The sequence below is a fragment of the Balaenoptera physalus genome, assembly GCF_965194825.1.
Source record: "Balaenoptera physalus genome assembly, chromosome: 16".
Classification (NCBI taxonomy): Eukaryota; Metazoa; Chordata; class Mammalia; order Artiodactyla; family Balaenopteridae; genus Balaenoptera; species Balaenoptera physalus.
The window spans coordinates 84,908,032-84,930,168 of record NC_138898.1 but is presented as its reverse complement, the minus strand read 5'-3'; the positions used below and the strand labels follow the sequence as shown (position 1 = coordinate 84,930,168).

At 52.1% G+C, this 22,137-nt stretch overlaps 1 protein-coding gene across 16 annotated transcripts in view; it reads left to right on the top strand.

Moving 5' to 3' along the window:
• CUX1 (cut like homeobox 1) overlaps positions 1-22,137 on the top strand; it is a 371,169-nt gene that overhangs the window by 61,461 nt on the left and 287,571 nt on the right. For all 16 annotated transcript variants that reach the window (XM_082431223.1, XM_082431222.1, XM_082431221.1 and 13 more), the window contains exon 2: positions 18,594-18,704. In XM_082431223.1, the coding sequence (XP_082287349.1) occupies positions 18,594-18,704 (111 nt within the window). The remainder of the gene's footprint in view (positions 1-18,593; positions 18,705-22,137) is intronic.

Here is a 22,137-nt window from a genome sequence, read left to right as displayed (position 1 = left end):
TAGTCTGTTCTAGGGAAAGGTGATTTATATGGTATTAAAACACGTTTTATGTCCCAGTCCTTTAGATTTAATGTTTATTGCCTATAAAAATGAAATCTTCTTGTGGATATTTAAAAGTTTGGGTACTGTGTGAAATGTATATTCAAGTTAGAATCTGAACCGCTTTGGGGCTGTAAATGAGCGGCATATTCTCTGCTCTGAAGTTGGCTCCGCCAACGTTGGGCCCACGTCTCCGCTTGGCACGCTTAGGAGGTTGCACGGGCTCGGCGTGTCATCACCGCAGTCAGGTTGCCAGGTAGGAAGATGTCTTCTGTGGGGACGGTTGTTGATGTCTTAAAAGAACTTAAATCCGCTAACAAGTCCAGAAGTATCCCCATTCCTCAGAAACTCGGGCAAGGTGTGACCAGAATGTCATGCCAGCCTGCAGAGGTACGTGAATTATGACCCAGCTTTTAAAGAGCGGAAGTGCTCTGGCAGTGCAGTATCAAGTGCGGAGCGGCTTTTGGACCTTTGCAGCCCCTCGGATTCCCAAGTCATGGCGTGCTTTAGCACCCGCCTTGCCTAAAACAACGAGAGAGTAAATCATATGGTGGGAGGCGCAGCTGCTGCGAAGGGGGAACCATGTGAGCATTTGGGGGGCTCCCGAAGGATGTCTTTTGCACAGACAGCCCTGGAGACGAGGAGCTGCTTTGATTGTGAGCCGAAGCATAGTGTCTGCGGCCCTAGCACGTGCTCCGCTGGCCTCTCGTCCCCACCCCCGATGCTCTCTGTGCGTGGGCAGTGGCTGCTGCCTGAGCGCGGGGACGGTGGCCTCGCTGAGCCTTACGCCCCAGGCTGAGCCCTGGGCGGCTTTCCAGGCTCCTTAGAGGCTGGGCATTTTCAAAATTTTAGAAATGACGTGGGAAATGCTTTTCCTGGAGATTTGCAGGAAAAGGTGGAACTCATCCGCGAGGCCACCCCAGTATAGCCACGGTGGGACTCGCAAGGGCAGGGCCGTAGGAACACTGAGCCTGCCCTGGGGTGCTGGCCGCTCTTTGAGGCCTGGAGTCGCAGGGAGAAGAGACGGGGCATGGAGACTTTGGTCAGAATGTTTGTCCACGGATGCAGGCCTGTCAGTGGGATTTGCCGAGTGGCTACCCCATAGCAGGGCTTGGCTCAGCCTCCAAGGGCAAGAGGAACCCGAATTCTTAAAGAGTCTAGGGAAGGCGGACAGGGAGAGCGACGGAAATTCTGAAGCCCTCAGGATGGAACTCGTGTGGCTCCCTGCAATGATGTGCCCGGCCAAGCCTGCCTCTGAAAGATGTCGCAGTGATCTTTCAGGCAGAATCAGTGAAGAGGTGACAGCTGTTGCCTAATTATTGTAGTGGTGGCAGTGAGTAAGAGGACGGATTCCTGAGGATTCAGGGGCCACAGTTCCTTGTATCACCAACAGAATGAAGCAGGATCCACGCCCCAGGAGAGCAGACCACGGGAGCAGACAGCCTCCCGGTTTCCAGCTTGCCTGAAGCAGCGCAGCTGCTTTCCAAGGCGGGGCAGAGATGTTTGTGACAGCAGTGAAGTCTCAGAAAGGGGGGTGGTGGGGAAGCGGCTATAGGACAAAGAACCACCAAGCACGGGAGGGGGGGGGAATGGTCCCCACCAGAGTAGGTGTGTCATCAACCTGCCGTGTTGAAAAGTAAGAGGGTGTGTGCGGTGACAGTCCCCTCCCCGCCCAGGGAAGTAACCACAGTCAGCTTTGTGTGCAAAGGGCCAGCGACCAGGCTGCCAGCGTGGCTTCCCCCAGCTCCGCGTGCCCCCAGGAGCAAGTCGGGGAGCTCACACACTTGAGCTTCACAGCGGCCCCCCACTCCATCGCCGTGAACCCCACCATCTGAAGGGAACTGGAACGCACAGACTTTCCAGTGACAGCGTGTGAAGTGAGGCCACTTCCACAGCTCCATCGACTAATATTTTTGATATAAAGCCTTGCTAAAATTAATTCCAGTCTGAAACTTGAGGAATTCTCAGTCATGGAATTAACAGGTTTCAAATGGAAAAAAAAAATTGGCTTGATTAAAAAATAAATGTGCCGGAAATTTGGAGCCCGTCCCTAACATAACCGAATGTGTGGGTTTTTTTCGTTTCAGAGGGTCTGTTTGCCTCTTTGTCTTTACGGGGGAAAGTACATATTCACACCAGAGATGCACAGACCACTAGCCGTGACCCACTGGCCACGGTCTCTCACGAGCTGTCAGTCCTTTATTGTCCTTTATGCCTAAGGCCTGCCTTTGGTCCACGTGAAGAATAAGATGCCACCTGGCTCCACGGGGAACTCTGACCCTGGCACAAAGCAGGTCACGCACGTGCTGCCACGTGTGGAGCACGTGGTACCGGGAGGGCAGCCTCCTTCCAGCCAGCACACCCACCCGATTTCCTCTCATCTTCCTAGGTCTTCCTCTGAATGTACGTCAAGTAAACCATTCAGGACACTGTGCGTGTTTCATTTTGTTTTCAGTGGGATGTCAGACTTCCGCCGCCCATCTCTGTCCTCTGAGTAACAGCACGGAGCTCCGCATCGTTGGATATTAGATATCTGTGGTTTGACACCTTGAAGGCTCCGCCACTCCTGGGTGTGTTGGGTTAACACAGCAAGGAGAGAACAAGAGGCTCTTTATTTGGAGTCTGGGGATTCTGCTCTCAGTTAACGAGGAGACTTCTAACAGCGAAGAACGAGCTAGGCTTCCTTAGTTTTGCTGGTTTAAGGATCGCACGTGGGGGCGTCGTAAACACTTGGCTCTTTTCATGCCCGGCTTCAGTGTTGAATAACACCCAGAACGCAGCACGACCAGCCCCTTTCCATCCCCAGATCTCAATAGGTTTAGCTGTAAGGATTGAAAAGCGAGGAACCATGTTTTTTTTTTGGTGTGTGTACGTCTCAAGAGAAACTTGCGTTCTCGGATTCATTTAAGTAGGAACAGTAATGCAGAAAAGCTGGATTTTATCAATAGTTTTTGTTTAAAAAAAAAAAAAAAAAAGAAGTCCACACCCAGGTTTCCCTGTAGTGCCAGAGCTGCCGAATAATCCGTCGCACCATCCTCCAGCTGTGGGACCCAGTAGCGCGCCCCTGTCTGCCCCATCAGGCCTCTGGCAGCCGGCCGGGCTCGGGATCCAGCAGGGTGAGGTCACCGCGGGAAGGGCAGATGTGCCGGGAGGGGGAAGCCCGTTCCCCTGCTTTAAACCACAAATGTCTTTTGATAACTAGTAAAATTGGCAAGCAGAATGATTGAAAACATGTGAGAGGTAACTGGATCTACGTTGCAAGTAGTACATATTTGAAAAGTTTTCCCCAATGTAAAAGTTACTCTTTAAGAGCCTTAAACTAATAAAAACAAGGAAATTCCATGTTACGGCTGCCACTCGGCCTTTCCATTTTTATTCCAGCAGTCAGATTTGACAGGTCCGCTGCTGATTGGCTCTGGGACCCCCATGAGCATGTAAAGCAGGGGGGACAGGGGCAGATGCTGGCAGCAGCCGGGGTGGAGAAAGTCCCCACCGCCTTTCAGTGCCAGGCTTGTAATTCCATTTTAGTATATCCTATTTTCCCTTCTTGCGGCGGCTTCCTGTATTACTTTATTGACTGAAGCCAATTCAGGGTTCTTTTAGAGACGTTTCTGGTTCCTTTCCTTTTTCTTGATCTCACAGCAGATTTTACGGGGCGGCAAAATCCCTCGCCCCATGGCTTCTTTTCTGAACCGCGTGACCAGCTCTCAGCCTTTCCTCGCTCAAATCCATTCTCCCCGTCGCCGCCGGCGTGATCTTTCTAAAGCACCGCAGTGATCCTCAGTAGCCTGGAGTCAACCACTCGTGGGTTCAACACAGAGTCGGACGCACGTTCAGGGCTCCGATGAGGCGCCCCCGCGCTGTCCCTAGATCCACTTCCTGCCTTTCTTAGTGACCCAGCAAATAACAAGTAGCTCTGGTGCTCGAGACCCCACTGTCTTGTTTTTTTTTTTTACCAGTAAGCTGAGGGAACTGCCCCCATCCCCGGGGTAGGGGAGGGGGGCGGACGACAGAAAAGGGAGGCTGGGGGATTTGAAGAACCGCGTCACCAGTTCCACCGTTAGGACATCATCACAGAGCTTTAGAAGAGGCAGGAGCCCCAGGGTTTCCCCCTTTGTGCCCCCAGAGCCCACCGGCCACACTTCAGCCCCAAGCCTGGTGCGCTTCCAAGAGCATCCTTCTGTAGTGGAGCGAGCAGCGTTAGGCGCAGAAAACGTGGCCTTTTACGTCTCCCTCCGTAAATATGTGATCTCGGTCAGGTCCCCTTCACCTCTGAGCCTCGGTATCCTCGCCCATTGGTGGAACAGGAGTGATGGCTGTTGTAGGATCACCGTGGCGATGAAAAATGACAAGGGGTGTAAAGCATGAGTTGATAAACTGTAGCTACAGCGGTTTTTATCATGTCTCTCCGCCCATTCTGTGCCTTCTGGAATCCTCCCACCTCCTCCCCTCAAATGAAATCACACCCATCCTTTGGGGCCGTCCCCTGCCACCTTTCCTATGAAGTCTTCCGCGATCTTTTGTTTTCGTATTTGTTTTTTGTTTTCGTTTGCTTTTTTTTTTTTAAACTTTTTGGCTGCGCTGCAGGGCGTGTGGGATCTTAGTTCCCCGAACAGGGATTGAACCCGTGCCCCCTGCAGTTGGAAGCGTGGAGTCTTAACCACTGGACCGCCAGGGAAGTCCCAAGTCTTCCCTGATCTTCCCTCTCAACTCCCAGCTGTCTCAGAACCACTCCTGGCGTGTCCCGCCTCACAGCATCTGGCTGTCTTTCTTGGTGGTAAGCTCTGACCACTGGTACGGTTTCTCGTCCTGTCTCGTGTGCCCTGTCTTGTCCTTCCAGGAAGAGCTCGGGAATGCCCCTGCTGGATGGATGAGTTGACCAAGGGGCCGGGTGGGAGGGGAGCAGCGTCCTGGGGCATTTGGGCTGAATGGCTGTTCTAGGGGAGGGAAGCCTTTGGTTTCCTTCGGCCCTCGTTTCACACAGGTGTGCACACTTGATCCCACCGTCTCTGAAACCAGTCACATCCTTTCTTCTGAGAGTCTTTGGGATGCAAGCGGAGTCTTCACGGTTAGTCCATGATTCATTGGACCGCCCCAATTCAGGGGTTCCTGCTGCAGCCGTGCATAACAAGCCTTTGCTAGTGGCGATTATGTGCGGTTTCTTTAGTATAATACAGGTGTCCAGAAATCCAGTGAGACCCGTTAAGCGGACACTTAGGGATGGAGTTTTATAGCTAGGAGTAAAGCAGGAAATCCTCTCTTGTCTCAGTTCTTGCTGAAAATCTTGATAGGATAAATATATTGGTGTGCTTTCCAGAATTAAGAAGTAGAGTATGCGGGACATGATTGATTGCTTTTGTTTTTGATGATTGAAGAGCTTGATTATCATTTCGGATCTATGGCAATATTTCCTTTATGTTTACGTTAGCCTGGCGGGATCAAACGTTTGCTGGCATAGAAGACAGTGGCTGCTGCTTGTACAGTACTGCCTGTGGCTTCCTGCCTGTGATGGGATGATGTGGGCAGAGGAAGAGCCAGAGAGGGTGACCAAGGCCACTTGGCCAGCATTGCCTCTGATGCTGCGTGGGCAGCGCCCTGGGGTCCCCGCTGCTGACTGATATTACCGAGGAGGCCATGGGGTGAGAGGTGTCCTTTTATAAACCACACTCTACTGGGAGCTGCCTGTTGCCCCCAAAGCAGATCAGGACCTTCTCCCCTCCGCTGCTCCTCAAGAAATCACACAGAGAACCAAGAACAGAGGGTATAGAGAAATGTCATTCCTGGGCCAAAGCAAGTGGCGTCATTTTACCGAGCTCAGAAATCTTCTGGGTGTCTGTGTAGTTAAGAAATAACACCCAGAGTTAGGGGAAAACAGGTGATGAGACCCTGAACTTGGAGGGGTCACAGAGAGGTTGGGAACGCTTTGTAATTGGCATTGATTTTCTGCCTCAAGGACTAGCCCCCCCTTCTGTCTGCACACACACAACCCCCCCCCTCCCCCGGCCCTCGTGGGTCACTGAGGAGGCCATGGAGTCACCTGTCCACACCGGGCAAGAGCTTGCACTGGCTGAGGGCACTGGATGCGAGTATCTGAACCCATTCCAGAGTCAGTAGTAGTTTGCTGTAGTTGTACTGGTCAACTGTGTGTCCTCATCTTTCACGTGAGTTTAGAGAGTTAACAATAGCTCTGTAGCTGGCTCAATAAAGTCTGAGTTAAAGTGCCCCTCCAGGGACTTCCCCGGTGGCGCAGTGGATAGGACTCTGCGTTCCCAGTGCAGGGGGCCCGGGTTTGATCCCTGGTCAGGGAACTAGATCCCACATGCCACAACTAAGGAGCCCACGTGCCGCAACTGAGGAGCTGGCAAGCCGCAACTAAGACCTGACGCAACCAAATAAATAAATATTAAAGTAAATAAATAAATAAAGTGCCCCTCCAGCTTTTTTTTAGAAAGCTCCCCGGACAGGACGGAGTGGGCAGACTGGCAGCAGCACTTCCAGGGCAGCTCCCGGAGCAGCCCTTTTTTTCTTCCAGGGTGTCCCTCTAGCATAGCCAGAGGTGAAACTCTTTGAGGATTGAAACGGCCCCTTTAAAAGCACATCCCTGCTCTCGGCGCCGGGAGCCCTCATGTGATGTCACCTGTTGCTGCCCAGCACCCCGGTTCCCTGATAGCGGCCAGCAGCCCTGGTGCCAGGAGAGAGTGAAGGAATCACGCGCGACATTCACTTTGCCACGCGAGTGTCACCGTGCCGGGCGCTCTGGCTGTCAGCAGTTCTCCGTTGCCATCCAGCCAGTGGCAGGATGTTGTAAACCTTGCTCGCTTGAAAATTAACTGCAAAAATAAAATCAAAGCTGGCTCAGAGGTGGCATCTCTTGGCCTGAAATGAGCTTTTCAAATGAACCTGCTCAGCATTGTTGATAGATGTCTGTTAGGGGTTTGGTTTCCCCCAGGAGCCACTTGGCGTCTTTCAACTTTTACTTATAAATTCCAGGCAAAAACATTTTGAGAGCTTTCTGGAGTTCTTATTCGCTAATTAAAATGTGAGAAGGGAACACAGCTACAGGTAGAGTGCTAGTGCAAGCCACAGCTGTGATTTAAAAAAAAACCCAACCTGACAGTTCCAAAACGAAGTTATTAGCACTTCACCTGTAACTGTGATAGCTTTTAACTTTCATGCTCTGTCTCTTAAGCCCCCCTCCACCCCCGTAGTGTATAAAAAAGGGAGCTAAGTGAGGAAATTGTAGGATACTTTATCCTTGCAGGAGATAAGAAGAACTACCATTTCTGTGGAAGTTCTTTCACTTGGAAGAGTTTTTCTTATTCTTTATGTCATGCAGTTTTCCAACAACCCTTCGAGCCAGGGTAGGTGGCATATTTTACAGATGAGGAAACCAAGGCTCAGGGCATCTTGGTGACCTGTCCAGATTCTTGTAGGCAGGATGGAGCTGGCTCTTCCTGAAATTCTGCTGCTTGCTTCCTAGACTTCACTAATGGTGGGAGCCAGGGCTATGTGAAAAATTACCTGATATTGGGTCCCAGGTCTTCTACCACCTTCAAGATAATTAAAGAAAATGTCCTCTGCTCCTGGAAATCACATTCAGCTGATTGCCCACTGAGCCCAGCTATGTATTCCTAGTAACCCCCAAAGCGCGTCTGTCCTTGCACACACACTGGGTTTGGTTCACAGCCTGCGTCTGTGCCGGCAGATGTTTGTGGCCGGGGCAGCCCCGGCAGAGAGCGAGTGAGCTGCAGGGCGGTGGATGGCTTTGCCGCCAAGTGTTTTCCCAGAGAAGTGGAAGGGAACCTTTGCCAGAGTGGCTGGTGCCCTAACAAATTGATTCCTGCCAAACAATAGAAATAAATATTTTCAACAGACAGAAATTTTGGCTCTTAAAGTATTCAAATTAAAGGCTTATTTCTGAAACAAATACTTTAGGAGGAAAACATTTACCAGCGTAGATGAGATTGGAATCACTCCTTTTGGCAGTGGCATAATTATTTTTGAGATTAAAACACGTTTTTCCTGCTCCTGCCTCAATTTTAGCCCATGGCCTTGCCTCCCATTTCCTGGAGAAAGTCAAGTGCGTTAAGCCGGAGCTTGGGAAAGAGGCATTGCTGGGGTTTATCTCAAGGAGCTTCGGCTTCCATGGAGTTAGTTACCCAGAGCTGGATTCAGATCTCATTTCCAACCACTTCGTGGTGTGATTTGGGCAAAGCCCGGTCATCGGATCATCAGTTTACTCAGTTTGTGAAATGGGGCAGCAGTCTCTGCTCTGTAGCTGTTAATAATGTTACCCTCAGAACCTGGGGAGTCCTTCTAGACTGCCGCTGTCCAGCAGAACTTCCCACGTTGATGGAATGGTCTGTGTCTGTGCCATCGAATACAGTTGTCAGTAGCCCTCAACGTGCGGCTACTGCGACTGAGGAATTTGTAATTTAATTTCGATTCACACATGGCTAGTGGCCACCGTTTTGGAGAGTGCCTTTCCCATTCGTCCGCTTCACTCCACTAATTGGTCCCTGGTTCCAATTCATTGGTTGGCAGCTCAGCCCACTGGAGATCTCTTGAGTCTCTCTCTCTCCATTGTGAATCCGGGAGTTTAGGCGGATCTGTTCTCTCTGACGTCCGTCTCCTGTCCTGCAGCCGGACCAGTGGGCCAGTTGCACTGAGCTAGGCAGGGAAATGAACGCTTTAGCCAAAGATCTCCCCCACCCCCCAACCAGATCAGCCTTCATGGACATTTAACATTTTAACAGGATTCCACTTAGTTTTGGAATTTGTCTCATAATGTATGGTAAGCATAAGAAGATTGAGAAAAGACGCGGAGTCAAGGGCCTCTTCCCTGGGCATTTGCTAGCACGTACGTCACGTCCGCGCCCGGCCTTGGTCTCCTCATCTGTGACATGGGATTAGCCAAGCTCCTGCGGCTGCCTCTCCCCCAAGTGGGCTGAGGCCCATGGGACGGGGAGCGCCAGCGGCCACCTCAGCAGGGGATGGCGGAGGCTGTGACCTGGGGGGACAAGCAGAAGACAAGAGACTTACCCGGGAACAAGACGGCCAGGGGAGAAAGTGATAGCCCAGGAAAAGGAGACAACCAGACAGCAAGGACCAACCCCAGTGGCACCTTGGGGTGGGGGTGGAGGGTGGGGCATGGGAGGAGGAAAGGCTTTTGGGCTCCTTGGAGAAGTTTAAGATCAGAGAGGGAGAGAGCGCTCCCGCCGTTTGGAGCCGTGTGTGCCTGAAAGGCTGAGGCTGCCAAGGCAGAATTTAGTTTTGCTTTGCCATGTGGCCAAAGAGCAGTAAAGAATGTAACTTATGAAACAGACATTGTTGTAGTTCAGAACTGGGCAGACGGCAGCAGTTTCATTCGTTTCGATTAATAACGTAAAGCAGAATCCTGTTAGTTGGGGTTAAAAGGCGTCCTTCCCTCTCCCTGCGCCGGTCCTGGGCCACAGCGACCCAGGCCTCTGATCGCCTGTGTTTCATTATGCATCACCGAGATGCCTCCTCTCACATCTCACTGTTTAAATGAGAGTCTGGCAAGTATTACATGTAGTGCGATGCTGGTTAGATACATCTGGCATTTTTGTCTCTGCGTAGTAGGTTTCCAACGGGGTGAAAAACAATAAGAAACAAAATCTTGTTCTCTCTTGAAATTTCTCTGTGCCGAGGAATTCACAGAAAGGCTCGTAGCTTTTGTTAGGATGATTTATTTATTTTTGTTCAATTTTATTTTCTGAATAGGTAACGCATTCACTCGATCCAAAATCAGAGTTCTATTTAAAAATGTAAGAAATCTGCCCCCCACCTCTGTGCCAGCCCGCCTTTAGATGGAAAGACCTCAGGCAGTAAGTGTATGTTGAAGTGAATTGTTTCACTTGAATTTCTTAGATTGGGAATTAATATCGAGTCATCTCCCAGAATCAAGAAATATCGAGTACATGCTAGATGTATGATACATACTTGACGTATGATAACCTTTTCTTCAGAGTTAAAGGAACGTGAGAAAACGGTCTTTATTTGAGGTGGGGTCTAACGTTCTCACTCGTACCAGGCATTTCATCTTATTTAATCCTCACAGCAGCTCTGTGTGTATCAGCGTTCCCGTTTCAGGTTAGAGAGCTGGCTCGGTCCAGAGCTAAAAGGTGGTGGGAGTCTGTATGCAGACCGGTCTCTGCGCCGCCCTGCGGCTTCCACGCCCGCCCACCCAGTTCCTAGTCCCTGGCCGTTCCCTCTAGTTTCCCTGGGCACGGGGATGTGAGACCCCGCCAAGAGGTTGCCTTCTGTTCATTCGACTCTAAACTCCAAGACGGGAGAAGATAGCTAACTACACCGTGCAGGTTTCCGCAAGGGTTGAAACGGTGTTTTTGATTAAGCCCCCAGACAGCTAGAAACTTCAGCTGTAGGCTGTCCCTTGCACGTTCCCACGCCACTTGGCCGTTCCCTGAGAACCTCAGGGTGTGAGTAACCCAGAGAGCTCGCCTCCTGTCCGCCCGGCACGCCCACGTGTGCTGCCCGCCTGCTGCGTGCTGGGCTCTGCGCTGGGTGCCCCCAGGAGCTGTGCTTTCCCTGCCCGAGGGCCTCCTCCTGGGATCTCCCTCTCGGGGAAGCAGACACAGGCCCTGCCAACAGGCCCGCAAGGAGCCTCAACAGCGAGCCCTCCACGTCTGCTCTGCTGCTCCCGATTTTACCCAAAGCACTGTGGGCACGGACTTTTCCTGCCCCTGTTTTTCCTGTTTCCTGTTCTCACGGTGGAGCTGTGGTGACAGTGGCTTCCTCGGCTGCCGGGAGACCTTGCCCCGGCGCCTCCAGCAGAGCTGAGCCCCTCGCAGCCAGATGATCCTGATTCTTAGAAAAATGGTACCATCCAAGGAACCACCCACCGTCCTTTGAAGCTGAGCCAGAGGAGGGTGTGGGTCTCCTCCAGGCGCCCCTGCCCTCCCTCCTCAGCCATTCTTGCCTTCAAGAAGTTGCCTCTGTCAACTTGTCCCCTTCCTCCTCAGCCTCCACAGCCTCTTGAACTGTTCTAGACTGTTCTCTTTCATTCAAGGGTCAGTGCTTGGGCCGGCCTTTTTCTGGCAGCCTCTCTCTTTCCGACTGGAAGCCTTGCTGTCTGCGGTTCTTACATTTGTCCCCTCCCCCTTTGTTGGTCCCTCTGTCCGATGTGCATCCTTGCCCACCCCAGATTTCTCTCAAAGGTGCTATTATTTTCATGAAGCTGTTTCTGATTGTTTTTCCCCAAGCAGAAGTAACCTCTCTTCCTTTGAACCCTTTTGCACTTACTCTGAACTTCTGTTGGAGCATTTAGTTTTATTTTGCTATTCTTTTTCTTTTTCCTTGTTTTTTTTTTTGTTTTTTTTTTTAGCTTACTCTTTCCTTTGACAGATTCTGACTACAGTAGTCCCTCGGTATCCATGGGGATTTGCTCAAGTCCCTTAAATAATATGGCGTAGTATTTGCATATAAACTTAAGTACGCCCTCCCATATACTTTAAACCCTCTCTAGATTACTTATACTGCCTTATACAATGTAAATGCTGTGTAAATAGTTGCGGGATTGTGGTGAATTCTAGTTTTGCTTTTTGGAACTTTCTGGAAATTTTTTTTCCTCGAATATTTTCAATCCCTGGTGGATTGAATCCCTGGATGCAGTGCCCACAGGTACGGAGGGCCGACCGCGATGTGCCCCAGCACCAGGTGAAGTGAGCAAAAACAGTTCTTCCCAGAGCTTACAGCCTATGGGGCGCCCAGAGTTAAACAAGCACCCAGGCCAATACGGAACTGCAGACAGGCACAGTTTAGGGGGTTGGGTGCACACCTTCTGGGGCAGGAGGGGCATGAGGGGCAGGGGAAGCGGTGTTTGAGCAGAGATCCGACAGGTTCCATGGGAGAGAGAAGGGAGAGTCTTCCAAGCAGAGGGAAGAGCCCATGCTGAGGGCCTGAGGTGAGTGAGGGGCCTGGAGGGGCCTGGTGGTTTTACCCAGGCCCCCTGGGAAGCCCCTGAAGGCTTTTGAGCAGGGATGACAGGGTCCCCTTTCCTGCAGGGTGTGTGTGTGTCCTGGTGACCTTACAGCTGTGTGGCGATTAACACCCATGAGGGGACAAGGGCACCTTGGTCTGGCATCGAGGGACCCTCCTTGAAGCCCCCTGTACACACGCCAACACCTCCTGCCATCCTGCCTTTGGTTGCTCTGCTTTTCTCCGTTTGTTCCCCTTTCCCGCACTGCCTGCCTTCTGTTGAGGTTCTCCTGGGCCGCGTGCAGGTCCATCTGATTCTGTAGGAAGTATGGCTTCCTGGGTGCGGATGCTGACTGCTGGCCCGCAGCCTGACATCACGTGACAGAGCACTGCAGCCGGAATTCAGGTCCTTGTATTGCCCGGTGGGGAATGAAAGACTGTGAGTGGGAAAGTGATGGGTAAGAATTAAGTGTCTGCAGGAACACTTGGGAGATACGGGGTCAGACTCGGTTCTCTACCTAAACTTATAAAATAAGTGAGAACATTAACGTTTCCCTAGGGAATTCCGCACGGTTCTCCTTGAAACAGAGACCATCATCCGTCCACACACCCGGGAACAGGACAAAACACACTTCTGCAGGACCACGTGAGGGCTCTGCTGGGAATGAGGCATTCCTAGGCTCTTCTCAGTCCTTCAAAGCCCACGTCTCATTATAGGGGAAAAAATGAGATTTTAAAAGATAACTGTTTACTTTTTAGGAGTAGTCATTATATTTACGTGTACAAAATCCACAAGATAGAAAAGGGTAGACAGTGAAAGGACCTCCCCAACCCCCCTCAGGGCCCCCGCCCATTCATTTTCCTCCCCAGTATGGTGAATGGCACCAGGATCTTGAACCTGGGGAGCCTTCCAGAGCGATCTCGTGTATGAGCACAGTGTGTGTGTGTGTGTGTGTGTGTGTACGTGTGTACTCACAGTGGTTGTCCTGGTCAGTGTCTGTGACTTCTAACTGAACACAGTGTGTCCATTCTAGCCCCAGCCCCCTCTCAGCAGCAGCCCTTTCACCACTTCTGTGCCCAAGCCAGCCTCCCCGGGGGGACCTGACCTCGGTCCTGCTCCATCTAAGCCCCCTTTCATGGTCTCTGACAGCACCAGTCACAACCAGAAGTTGTGCTGGGGATTCGGTGAGCCCAGAGGAGGAGGAGGAGGTGGAGGGTGACGGCGGACTCAGGCCGTCCCGTACACAGGCCCCAGCCGAGATGGGCATCTGTCATGAAAACCTGGAGCCCTTTCTTGCTGGCAGTGTGTCCTGCCTTATCTAACCTCTGCCTGTTTTCATTCCACCAGCCTGGTCCCCTCTTGTCTTGTCGCTCTTCCATGCCTGCCTAGTTTCCTCGGCTGGACCGTGGGTACCTGGAGGTCAGGGTCAACTTCCAATTCACCTGTGCATCCCCGGAGCCCCCGGCTTAGTTGGGGATACTGGTGGCAGAACGCATTCTCGCCTGAGGTCAAGCGTGAGGCTCTGATGGTACAGAAAAACGCCCCTCGATGGAGTGCTCACCACGCCTCAAGGTGGACATGCTTCACCTTAGTTATCTCCAGGGAGGGGACATCATTGACCAAAACCACACAGGTTATAAAAGGGGTGGAGCCTGGATTCCAAACCAGGGTTCTCTAAGGCCACTGTCTGAAGGGTCTCCAGATGTCCCATATAGGAGGCCAGGGAGGGGGTGATGGAAGGAGGCAGGTGGGTGGGCTTGGGGTTTTCACCCCTTTCTAGTCCGAGTAGCTTCCATTTGTCCAGTGATTCCACTGCAGGAAACGAAACAGAAAATGTTCCAAGGCCTACTTCATGCAGAAACCATGGCTGGCCTTCCCCTTTCTGCACAAGTGCTCTCCATTTTCCCTAATAAAGCCACTTTAAATTCTTATATAGGATCTGCTGTTGATTAGTTGACAGATAAGCCCTGAAGAAGCCTCAGATGAACCAACTCTTTGAGTCAAAGTTAGCGACAGTGAAAAGACAATACTTTACTCACATCTCTGATGCAGTTGGCTGGTGTGTTTTCCCCACCAGCCCCGGGGGCCCTGGGGGCAAAGAGGGCCTGTGTGCATCTGCCCAGAGCATTGGCAGGCCTGGCCTGGGGGCCTCAGGGAGAGAGGATCTCACGAAAGTTGTGGCAGCATTGCAGACACACACACACACACACACACACACACCCACACACCCACACACCCACACACACACACCCGTTTAAGACCAACAACTGACCATTCACTTTAAAAGCGAGGGGTTCCAAACTGATCATTGACTTTATTAAGAGACGTGTTGTTTTCTTTGGGAGACACTTCCCCCAAAGTTTCTTTTAAATAGGCAGCTACATGGTCGCTTTTTATTTGTGTGTGTGTTTAATAAGCCTTTAATACTTGGCTGAGAGGCTGGAGTTCAGGCAGAGAGAAACTTCCAGTGTTGGGAGCTCTGCCCTTTGAGGATCTGTCAGAAATGGAGAAAAAGCATCCCAGATATCAAAGTCAGTGAGGAAAACAGGATTGCAGCGTTCACAGCTCTTGGGGCAGTTCCCCAGTTTCAGGGGTGAGGTGTCCAAAGCCAGAGGTCTTTTCCCTGGACCTTGTCACCCCCTGACATCAGTCATCCCATGACGACTTTGAAAGAAAACCCCAGAGTTTCTGCAGCCAGGTGCCGTCCTTGCAAGATGCTTTGTCGTTACCATTTCTAGCTCTTTCGGCCTAGTTGGAAATGCCCCTGTTCAGAGCCCATGGGGTTTGCTACCAGTTTCCATCACCTGGGACCTGGGGTTGCCAGGTGTTTCCGGCAGGAGAGCAGTTGTGAACAGTTCAGAGAGGACGCCCTCCTCTGCCCTTCCCTGGGAAGGCTGGGGCTTGACTGAGTGGTGTTTTCGGTGACCGGCCACCTCCTCCTCGTTTGTAATCCCTGAGACTGGCCAGTGTGCAGCACGTTGTGCAAGAAACAGCTGTTGTTTTGACAAAGGACGTGCTTGCCTCACTTTTTGAATCACCAGAGTGAGTCAGGGGTCATCTATCCCAGGCCTCTGCCCCTGGGCAGGGGGACACAGAGACCACGCACACTCACATGTGGGGACGCAGCATGTAAAATATGTTTGTGTAACTATACGCGTGTGTGTTTTTTTCACATTAGCAGTTTTTAAATATATATAAAATTAATATATATTGCGACTTTTCCAATCAGGTAATTCATATACATAGCAAAATAGCCAAAAGATACATGAAGAGCAAGTCCCCTCCTCCCCAGGGCCTCCTCAGAGCCAAGCACAGTTTCAAGTTTCTCCATCTTTCTAGAGACAAGCAAAATGTATGCAAACGTGTACAGATACTCTTTTAAACAATGTAGCATTGTTTTGCACTTTGCTTTTTTTTTGCTTAAATATATCTTGAATATCATTCCATCTCATGTTGTGTATATGTAGGACTGTACTTTTGCAAAATAATTCTTGAGTGGATATGCCGATACGCTATGTGCTATTGGTGGACGTTTAGGTTGGTTCTACGCTTTTGTTTGTTTGTTTTTTGTGTTTTTTTTGGTTCTTTGTGAATTTTTAAAAAATAAATTTATTTATTTAGGCTGCGTTGGGTCTTCGTTGCTGCGAGCGGGCCTTCTCTAGTTGTGGTGCGCGGGGGCTACTCTTCGTTGTGGTGCGCGGGCTTCTCATTGCAGCGGCTTCTCTTGTTGCGGAGCACGGGCTCTAGGCACACGGGCTTCAGTAGTTGTTGCTCGAGGACTCTAGAGGCTCAGTAGTTGTGGCGCACGGGCTTAGTTGCTCCGCGGCATGTGGGATCTTCCCGGACCAGGGCTCGAACCTGTGTCCCCCACATTGGCAGGCGGATTCTTAACCACTGCGCCACCAGGGAAGCCACCCCCCCTTTGTGAATTTTTAATGCCTTTCAGATGTGGGGGCTCTCTGTGCTCCTTGTTACGTGTGACCGGTGACTCAGGGGCTGAGGGTTCTGTATTTTAGGCCCCCACTGCCACTCCCCTGAAACGTTAAATTCCCTTGTTAATGGATCATTATATGCGACATTTGGAGGATAGTCCGGCTGGGTAGATAATAAAACAGTATTTGGCTTATGTTTCATAGCCATCTCCTGCCTTTGTGTTGTCCCCAGAGCCTTAGAAAGCCTTGAGGTCCTCCAGGGCTGTGACTGTGAGCCTTGAACCTGAGCAGCCAGACCCCGGGGCGGCAGAGGCTCATGCTCGGTGGGTGGCGGCACCCGGTGCAGTTTGGAGAGCCCTGTTGGTTTCTCACTCGGGCCTGCATATGTCTGCACGCATGGGGAAGGGGGTGTGGTATGCCCCCCCGTGCCCCCTCCTTCCCCCCCCACCCGCCTGGGTCCCTGCCTGCCAGCAGCAGGTCACCTCGGGCGCCCTGGCCCTGCTACCCCGCGATAGGGGTGGGTCAGTTTCCCTTCCATCAAGCGAGCGACCTGTGCCAGGTTCAGTCCTCCGCAGTCAGGCTTTCTGATGGATCTGCCCGTGGACCCCCTTGATGCCGGGCTGGGACAGACCTCAGAGTGAGAGGTGGGGGGACCGAGGGGCCCAGAGAGGCCCACAGACCGTGTGCCCTTCGACATCTCCTGCAGTGCTGCCCCCCATGGTCCCCGAGTTCTTCCCACTAGGTCCGGGACCCCGCAGTCAGCCGTGTGCCTCCAGCATCCAGCACCTGTCCTCAGAAGTCACCAGACACCCTCTGACTAAGTGACCCCTACCCCCCCGCCCCAGGAAGCAGGGTCTTCACTGAAGGCTCTTTGTTTTTCTCTAAGTTTTCTGCATCTGTGTGTGATTGGAACCAAACATCAACTTTACTTTTTTTGTCGTATTTCAATATTGGCTTTTTACCCCCTTTCTTGAAGTCTCCTTTTATAACTTCTGCTGCTGCTGCTTAAATATAGATGTCTAAGTCCTCCTCCTTACCAGATTGTTTATATTTTTGAGAAGCCTTCTGCTTATCTGCGATTGCTCTCTCCTCTGTCTCCATCCCCACGCTGCCACATTGGTTTCAGTTGCTCTTTTTTTTCCCCCCCTGCCTTCACTTGACTGGGATGTGTTTCAAATGTGGTCTATCAAAATGTGCAGTGTTTCCCTCTTTTCTGCAGTAGCTTTGACATCTGTTCTTGAATCCGAGCCCACGTTATTCTTTTGGACTTGCTTGCCCAAGAATTGCCGCAGTGCCAGAAGCGCGGAAGGAGGGAGCGAGTGCGGTGCGGTGGCATCTCCCCCACCCCCTTGTTCCTCCCCCCAACCCCCCACCCCTTTAAAAACTCTCTGCCATTTCCAAGTTGACAGCACCCTAGATGTTTGTCCCAGCACTCTGCCGCCCCGTCTGGCAGCGGCCCACCCTGTAGCGGAACGAACGAAGTGCTCAGCAGCAGGGCTCGCAGACGCCTTTGGTTACTTCCGCCAAAAAGGAAGCCGGGTGGGTGGAGGGTGGGTGTAGAAAGCCTCTTGGCTTCCTGGATGTCTGTGCGTGGATCTTGAGCTTGGAGTTTCCTCGCCTTCCCTAGCTCTGCTGGGCCTCGGGGCGACGGGCTGTACCACGGAGAAGCCACTTGGAGCCGCCGCTCGCGTCCTAAGCAGAATGTGCCCGTGTGTGTCTTTAGTAGCCAAAGCCACCCAGCATGAAAATGCGACTCTCGGTGGCTTCGGGAACGTGTCCTTGCACTCCTGCTGTCCGCCCAGGACACCACCCTCCTGGGCCCATCTGCCGCAGGCTTGTTTCAAACAGAGCCTCTTGGCTTCTCCTCCCAGAGCTTCCAACGCTAGGACACAGGTTCTCTGACGCTCTGAGTGTCGGTTTGTTGTGTGCGACAGAGGTCCTCTCACGGGAGACCCACTCCTGGTGGTTCTCAGAGTCTCAGGGGCAAGTCTAAGGGTTGGGGGATAACACTGTTTCCAGGTGCCTCACTTCCCAAGTTGACACGACGCTGGAGATCCTTATTCTTGGGACTTGCCTCTTAAGGTCCCTTTTGAAAACAACTAACAGGCCCTGAACATGATGTCTGGCCTGTAGTAAGCCCGCAAGAAGTATCTGTTGAACGAAAGCAAATCAGATGTGACTACAGAAGATGCCAGGCCCAGAGAGTCAGACAGGATGCCCCGGGGAGCAGCCCGGAGTCAAGCAGCAGGACTGGGGCCCGGAGACGTGGCAGGAAAGACGCCCGGGAAGAGCAGAAGCGAGTGACTCCGGGGAGGGGTGGTGTTTGGGCACTGGCCCGACTCTGGTTTTAGCAAAGAAAAATGCGTCTGCGTGTCCTGTCATAGGAGCAGTCACTTGTGATGCGCGATACACAGCGTGTCAAGCCGAGCGGGTTTGGTTTTTTCAAACCAGTCACTGCACGGGGGCAGATGGGAGCCTCCTGGTGGTGCCCAGGTCCCTTTCCACTGGCCCCCAGCCCCTCCTGGGCCACGAGGTGGTGACCCCTGGAGCCACGGGCTCCCCCACCGCCCCGCCACCCGGTGCCCTGGTCAGGTGCAAATGTGCTCTCCTCCCGTACAAAGTGCAATTACAATCTCGCCTTCCCTTTTTGTTTCTCTCCGCAGAGGGAACTCGATGCCACCGCAACAGTATTGGCGAACCGGCAGGATGAAAGCGAGCAGTCGAGAAAGCGGCTCATCGAGCAGAGCCGAGAGTTCAAGAAGAACACTCCGGAGGTGAGCAGCGTCTCCCTCCCTGGCTCTCAGCAGGGGGGGGGGGTCTTACCGTCCTAGCGCGTGTTCGGAGGGTGTGTCGTAAGCATTTCGTTCCTAGCAGACGGGGCTGTCTGCTCCTTCCTTTCGGCTGCCCTCGGCCCCAACAGCGAGCCCCTGTGCGGGCTGGGGGCCAGATTAAAGCCCGAGTGAATTCTAGATGCAGATGCTGAACCAGCTGGGTAGCCAGGGGCAGGGCCCCAGCCCCTCCGTGCCCGTGTGCTCACGTCTGTAGGCAGGACCTCACCCCGGGTCCTTAGGGAGCATGAGTAGAGGGGCAGAGCCGGGTGGCAGGGCCTCCGAGGGGCACCTGCAGGCTGCATGCATCCAGGGATGCAGTATGGCGACGCTTCTTGCGAAACAGACATTTAGTCTGGTCTGGCCTTTTACTTGCCTCTGTGTTTCCTAAAATATGCTTTAAAGGGCACTGGAAATGTGCTCTTCGTGAGCTCCTAATTTTTCTTTTTTGGAAGTATGTGTTCAGAGGACAGTGTTTAGAGTGGCTGGGGCAGCCTTTTCCTGCCCTATTTTCTCGGTCCCTTGTTCCCTGAGTCCTTGTCAAAGGCTTCAGAAGAAATAAAAAGACAGGAGAGTTTTACAGACAGTTGAGCAGACGTGAGGATTGCTTTCCGGGAGCGTCTGCCAGTTGGAGCCACAGTGGTTCTTGTGCCATGGGCTCGTTCCCAGCCTCCTGCACCCTCCACTCAGGTGTGAGTGTGTGGCAGGTGTTCAGAGCTTCAGCCCTAGCTCCCAGGCCTCCAGATTCTTCCATGGAGAACAAAGGAACAGTCCTGGAAGAAAAGCTGCTTTCTGGGAGGGATGCTTCTGACTTTCATAGTAGTCCTGGAAAATGGTGTGTGAATTGAATTTGCTTAAAAGTGGACCCATTTTAAGTGCTCCAAAGGAGCTTGCTGTTTAAGGGAGTGTTATCGTGAATCATTTGGGGAAACAAGTAATTAACCGTCTATTTTCAGAGTAAATATTTTAGGAGAAGAAAATCGTGGTAGTCCAGTGTAAGGCTCTAGGGGCAGACCCACCTAAGGGTTTTAAATTTTAGATTCATTGCTCACCCTCTCCACCCCACCCTGCCCTGAAACGTGGCTCTTCCGTGTTGGATCAGGACCAGACACGCGGGTCAGAGTGATTCAGGCTTGGGGCTTGCCGTCCTCCGTGCCGCTGGGGGCTGGGGGTGGACTGCTGGCCTCCACGTTCCACCTCGTCATGTCATGAGCAAAGGCAGCAGCAGAGAAGGCAGTCGAGCGACAGGCCACCTTCCTCCTCTTGGGCTGCTCAGAGCAGACCTTCCTGGAGGGTCTCGCTGCGGGGTTTCTTGCGCTCTTGTCTTTGACTTTGTTTCCCTAGACCAGCCCGGGTCAGGTGTGTCTCTCGAGCCACCTTCAGCACTGATCTAGCAACTAGCTGTCACCGCTGTCCTGTGTTCTCACTGCCCTTCCCTTGGTGACCGTATGTCCGGGGGTGGCCATAGAAAAATCTAAAAAAGAAGGGCAAGGTCATGCTTTTGAGACGTCAGACAACAGTAGGTAAATAAAATTCGTCCTGTGAGGAAGTGCCGTGAAGAGAACTGGATTCCTGGGTGTTCCTCTTGGGTCCCAAGGTCCTGTCAGCTAAAGGTGGTGCCAGCCGAGGAAGGGCGTGTCCCCTCCGGCCACCTCAGGCTCAGTGAACGGGCCCCGTCCCTCCATTGACATCTAAACAGGGCTCGTCTGGCAGGAACTGGCCACCAGCTCCCATCCATGGCCTGTGCTGAATCCCAAGCCAGTTACTTGATGAAACCTAGCCTCAAACTTTGCATTTTATCTCCTAATCCCAGTAAACAGAAGAGGCTTGGGGAGGAGCAGCCTGGTGGGGAAAATCCATTTGGGGCATTGCTTTCCAGGGCACGCTTTATTTGTTTGTTCTTGATTTTTTTTTTTAATTTGTTTTTATTTTTATTGGGCTATAGGATATGGGTTGGGAAATATCTCTGCAAGTTTTGCCAGGGCACGTTTTTAGACACCGTCTTCCACAGAGAAGGGGACACAGAACCCCACCTGGAAGGGATGGATGTTGCCATCCTGCTTGTCCCTGGTTCTGCCAGCTGGTCGGGGCTGGTGCCCTCTCGGGCTCCTCCTGCCACGATCAGGAGGCCTCGCTGCGGCACAGATTTCCGAGATGCGTGGAAGGGTGAAGCCGCTCACCGGCTCTTGCCCTGACGGCGCCCCTGCATTTCCCGATTCCAGACCCACCCTTGAATTTGGTGTGGGGTTCCCATGGGAACTTGAGGCAAGACCCCGTAGAGAAGACAGTTTCACCTGTGCTGCCAGCCATCCGGAATCTTCTGTAGATTTGGAAACCTCTTAAGGCTGCAGTGGAGGTGGGGGTGGGGGGCTTCAGCGAGGTCCTCCAGGGTACATGATGGCGGTACTTGGGGGTCCTGTGGTATGGCGGTGTGTGGGGGCTCTGATGAGTGTGAGGCCTGGGACCCAGGTCAGGTATCGGGTCATCACTTTGTTTGGAGCTTCAGTCCAGAGGAGCCTGACCCGTCTGTGACATCAGTCATTTCTTCTGATTATTAAACAACTGAGGACAGAGTAACGCTTACTGTTGAGGGAACACTTCTGGAAATTGGGCGTGTGAAGGTGAAGGTTGCTTAGAACTTTGTTCTCAGGGGTTAAAAAAAAAACAGTTGGCTTGTTGACGGGGGCGGCATCTCTGGGTGTGAACACAGACCAGCATCCTCATGCCTCACACAGTCGGCCGAGGGAGGACCAGGCTGGCGGGGCAGAGCCAGGGCCAGTGGTCTTGCTGGTGTCACACCAAGTGCGTTGATTCTGGATGAAAACCCTGATGTCCCTCTTTGTTCCGGGAGAGGAGAAACTGTCCTTCCAGGGTCTGTTGAGTGTCTAGTAAGTCTAATAGGCAGGTTCAGGCTTCAAGGGGCAGTCAGAGGTGAGTGAGGCTGTCTGCCGACAGGGAGTTTGTGTTTTTCTGGACTGGTGCTGCCCAAGGGCAACTGGGAAAGCCCGGGTCCAGGGGTAGGAGTGTGTGTTGGGTGGGGATGTGGGCGGGTCAGTGCCCAGCCCACCAGCCAGGAGCACAAGAGGCACCGAGGAGGCCAGAGCCTTGAAGATATTTTGTTTAGAATGAAGTTCTTTCAGTTTCAGTTTTATGTCATTAAATGAATACATTCCTAGTCGATTGATATTCTTGCTTCTGTCTTTTTAAACTCAAAATTGTAGTTAATCTGAAGGAGATGCAGTTACTCTGCATATGAAGTTTCATGCCTTTCTTTGACTCAGAAAAGAGTCCCTTTCGAAGAAAAACGTTTTAAATTTGAATTTTGTGACTAAACATACATTCCTTATTGAGTTTATGATTGATAATTGAATGTAAAAGA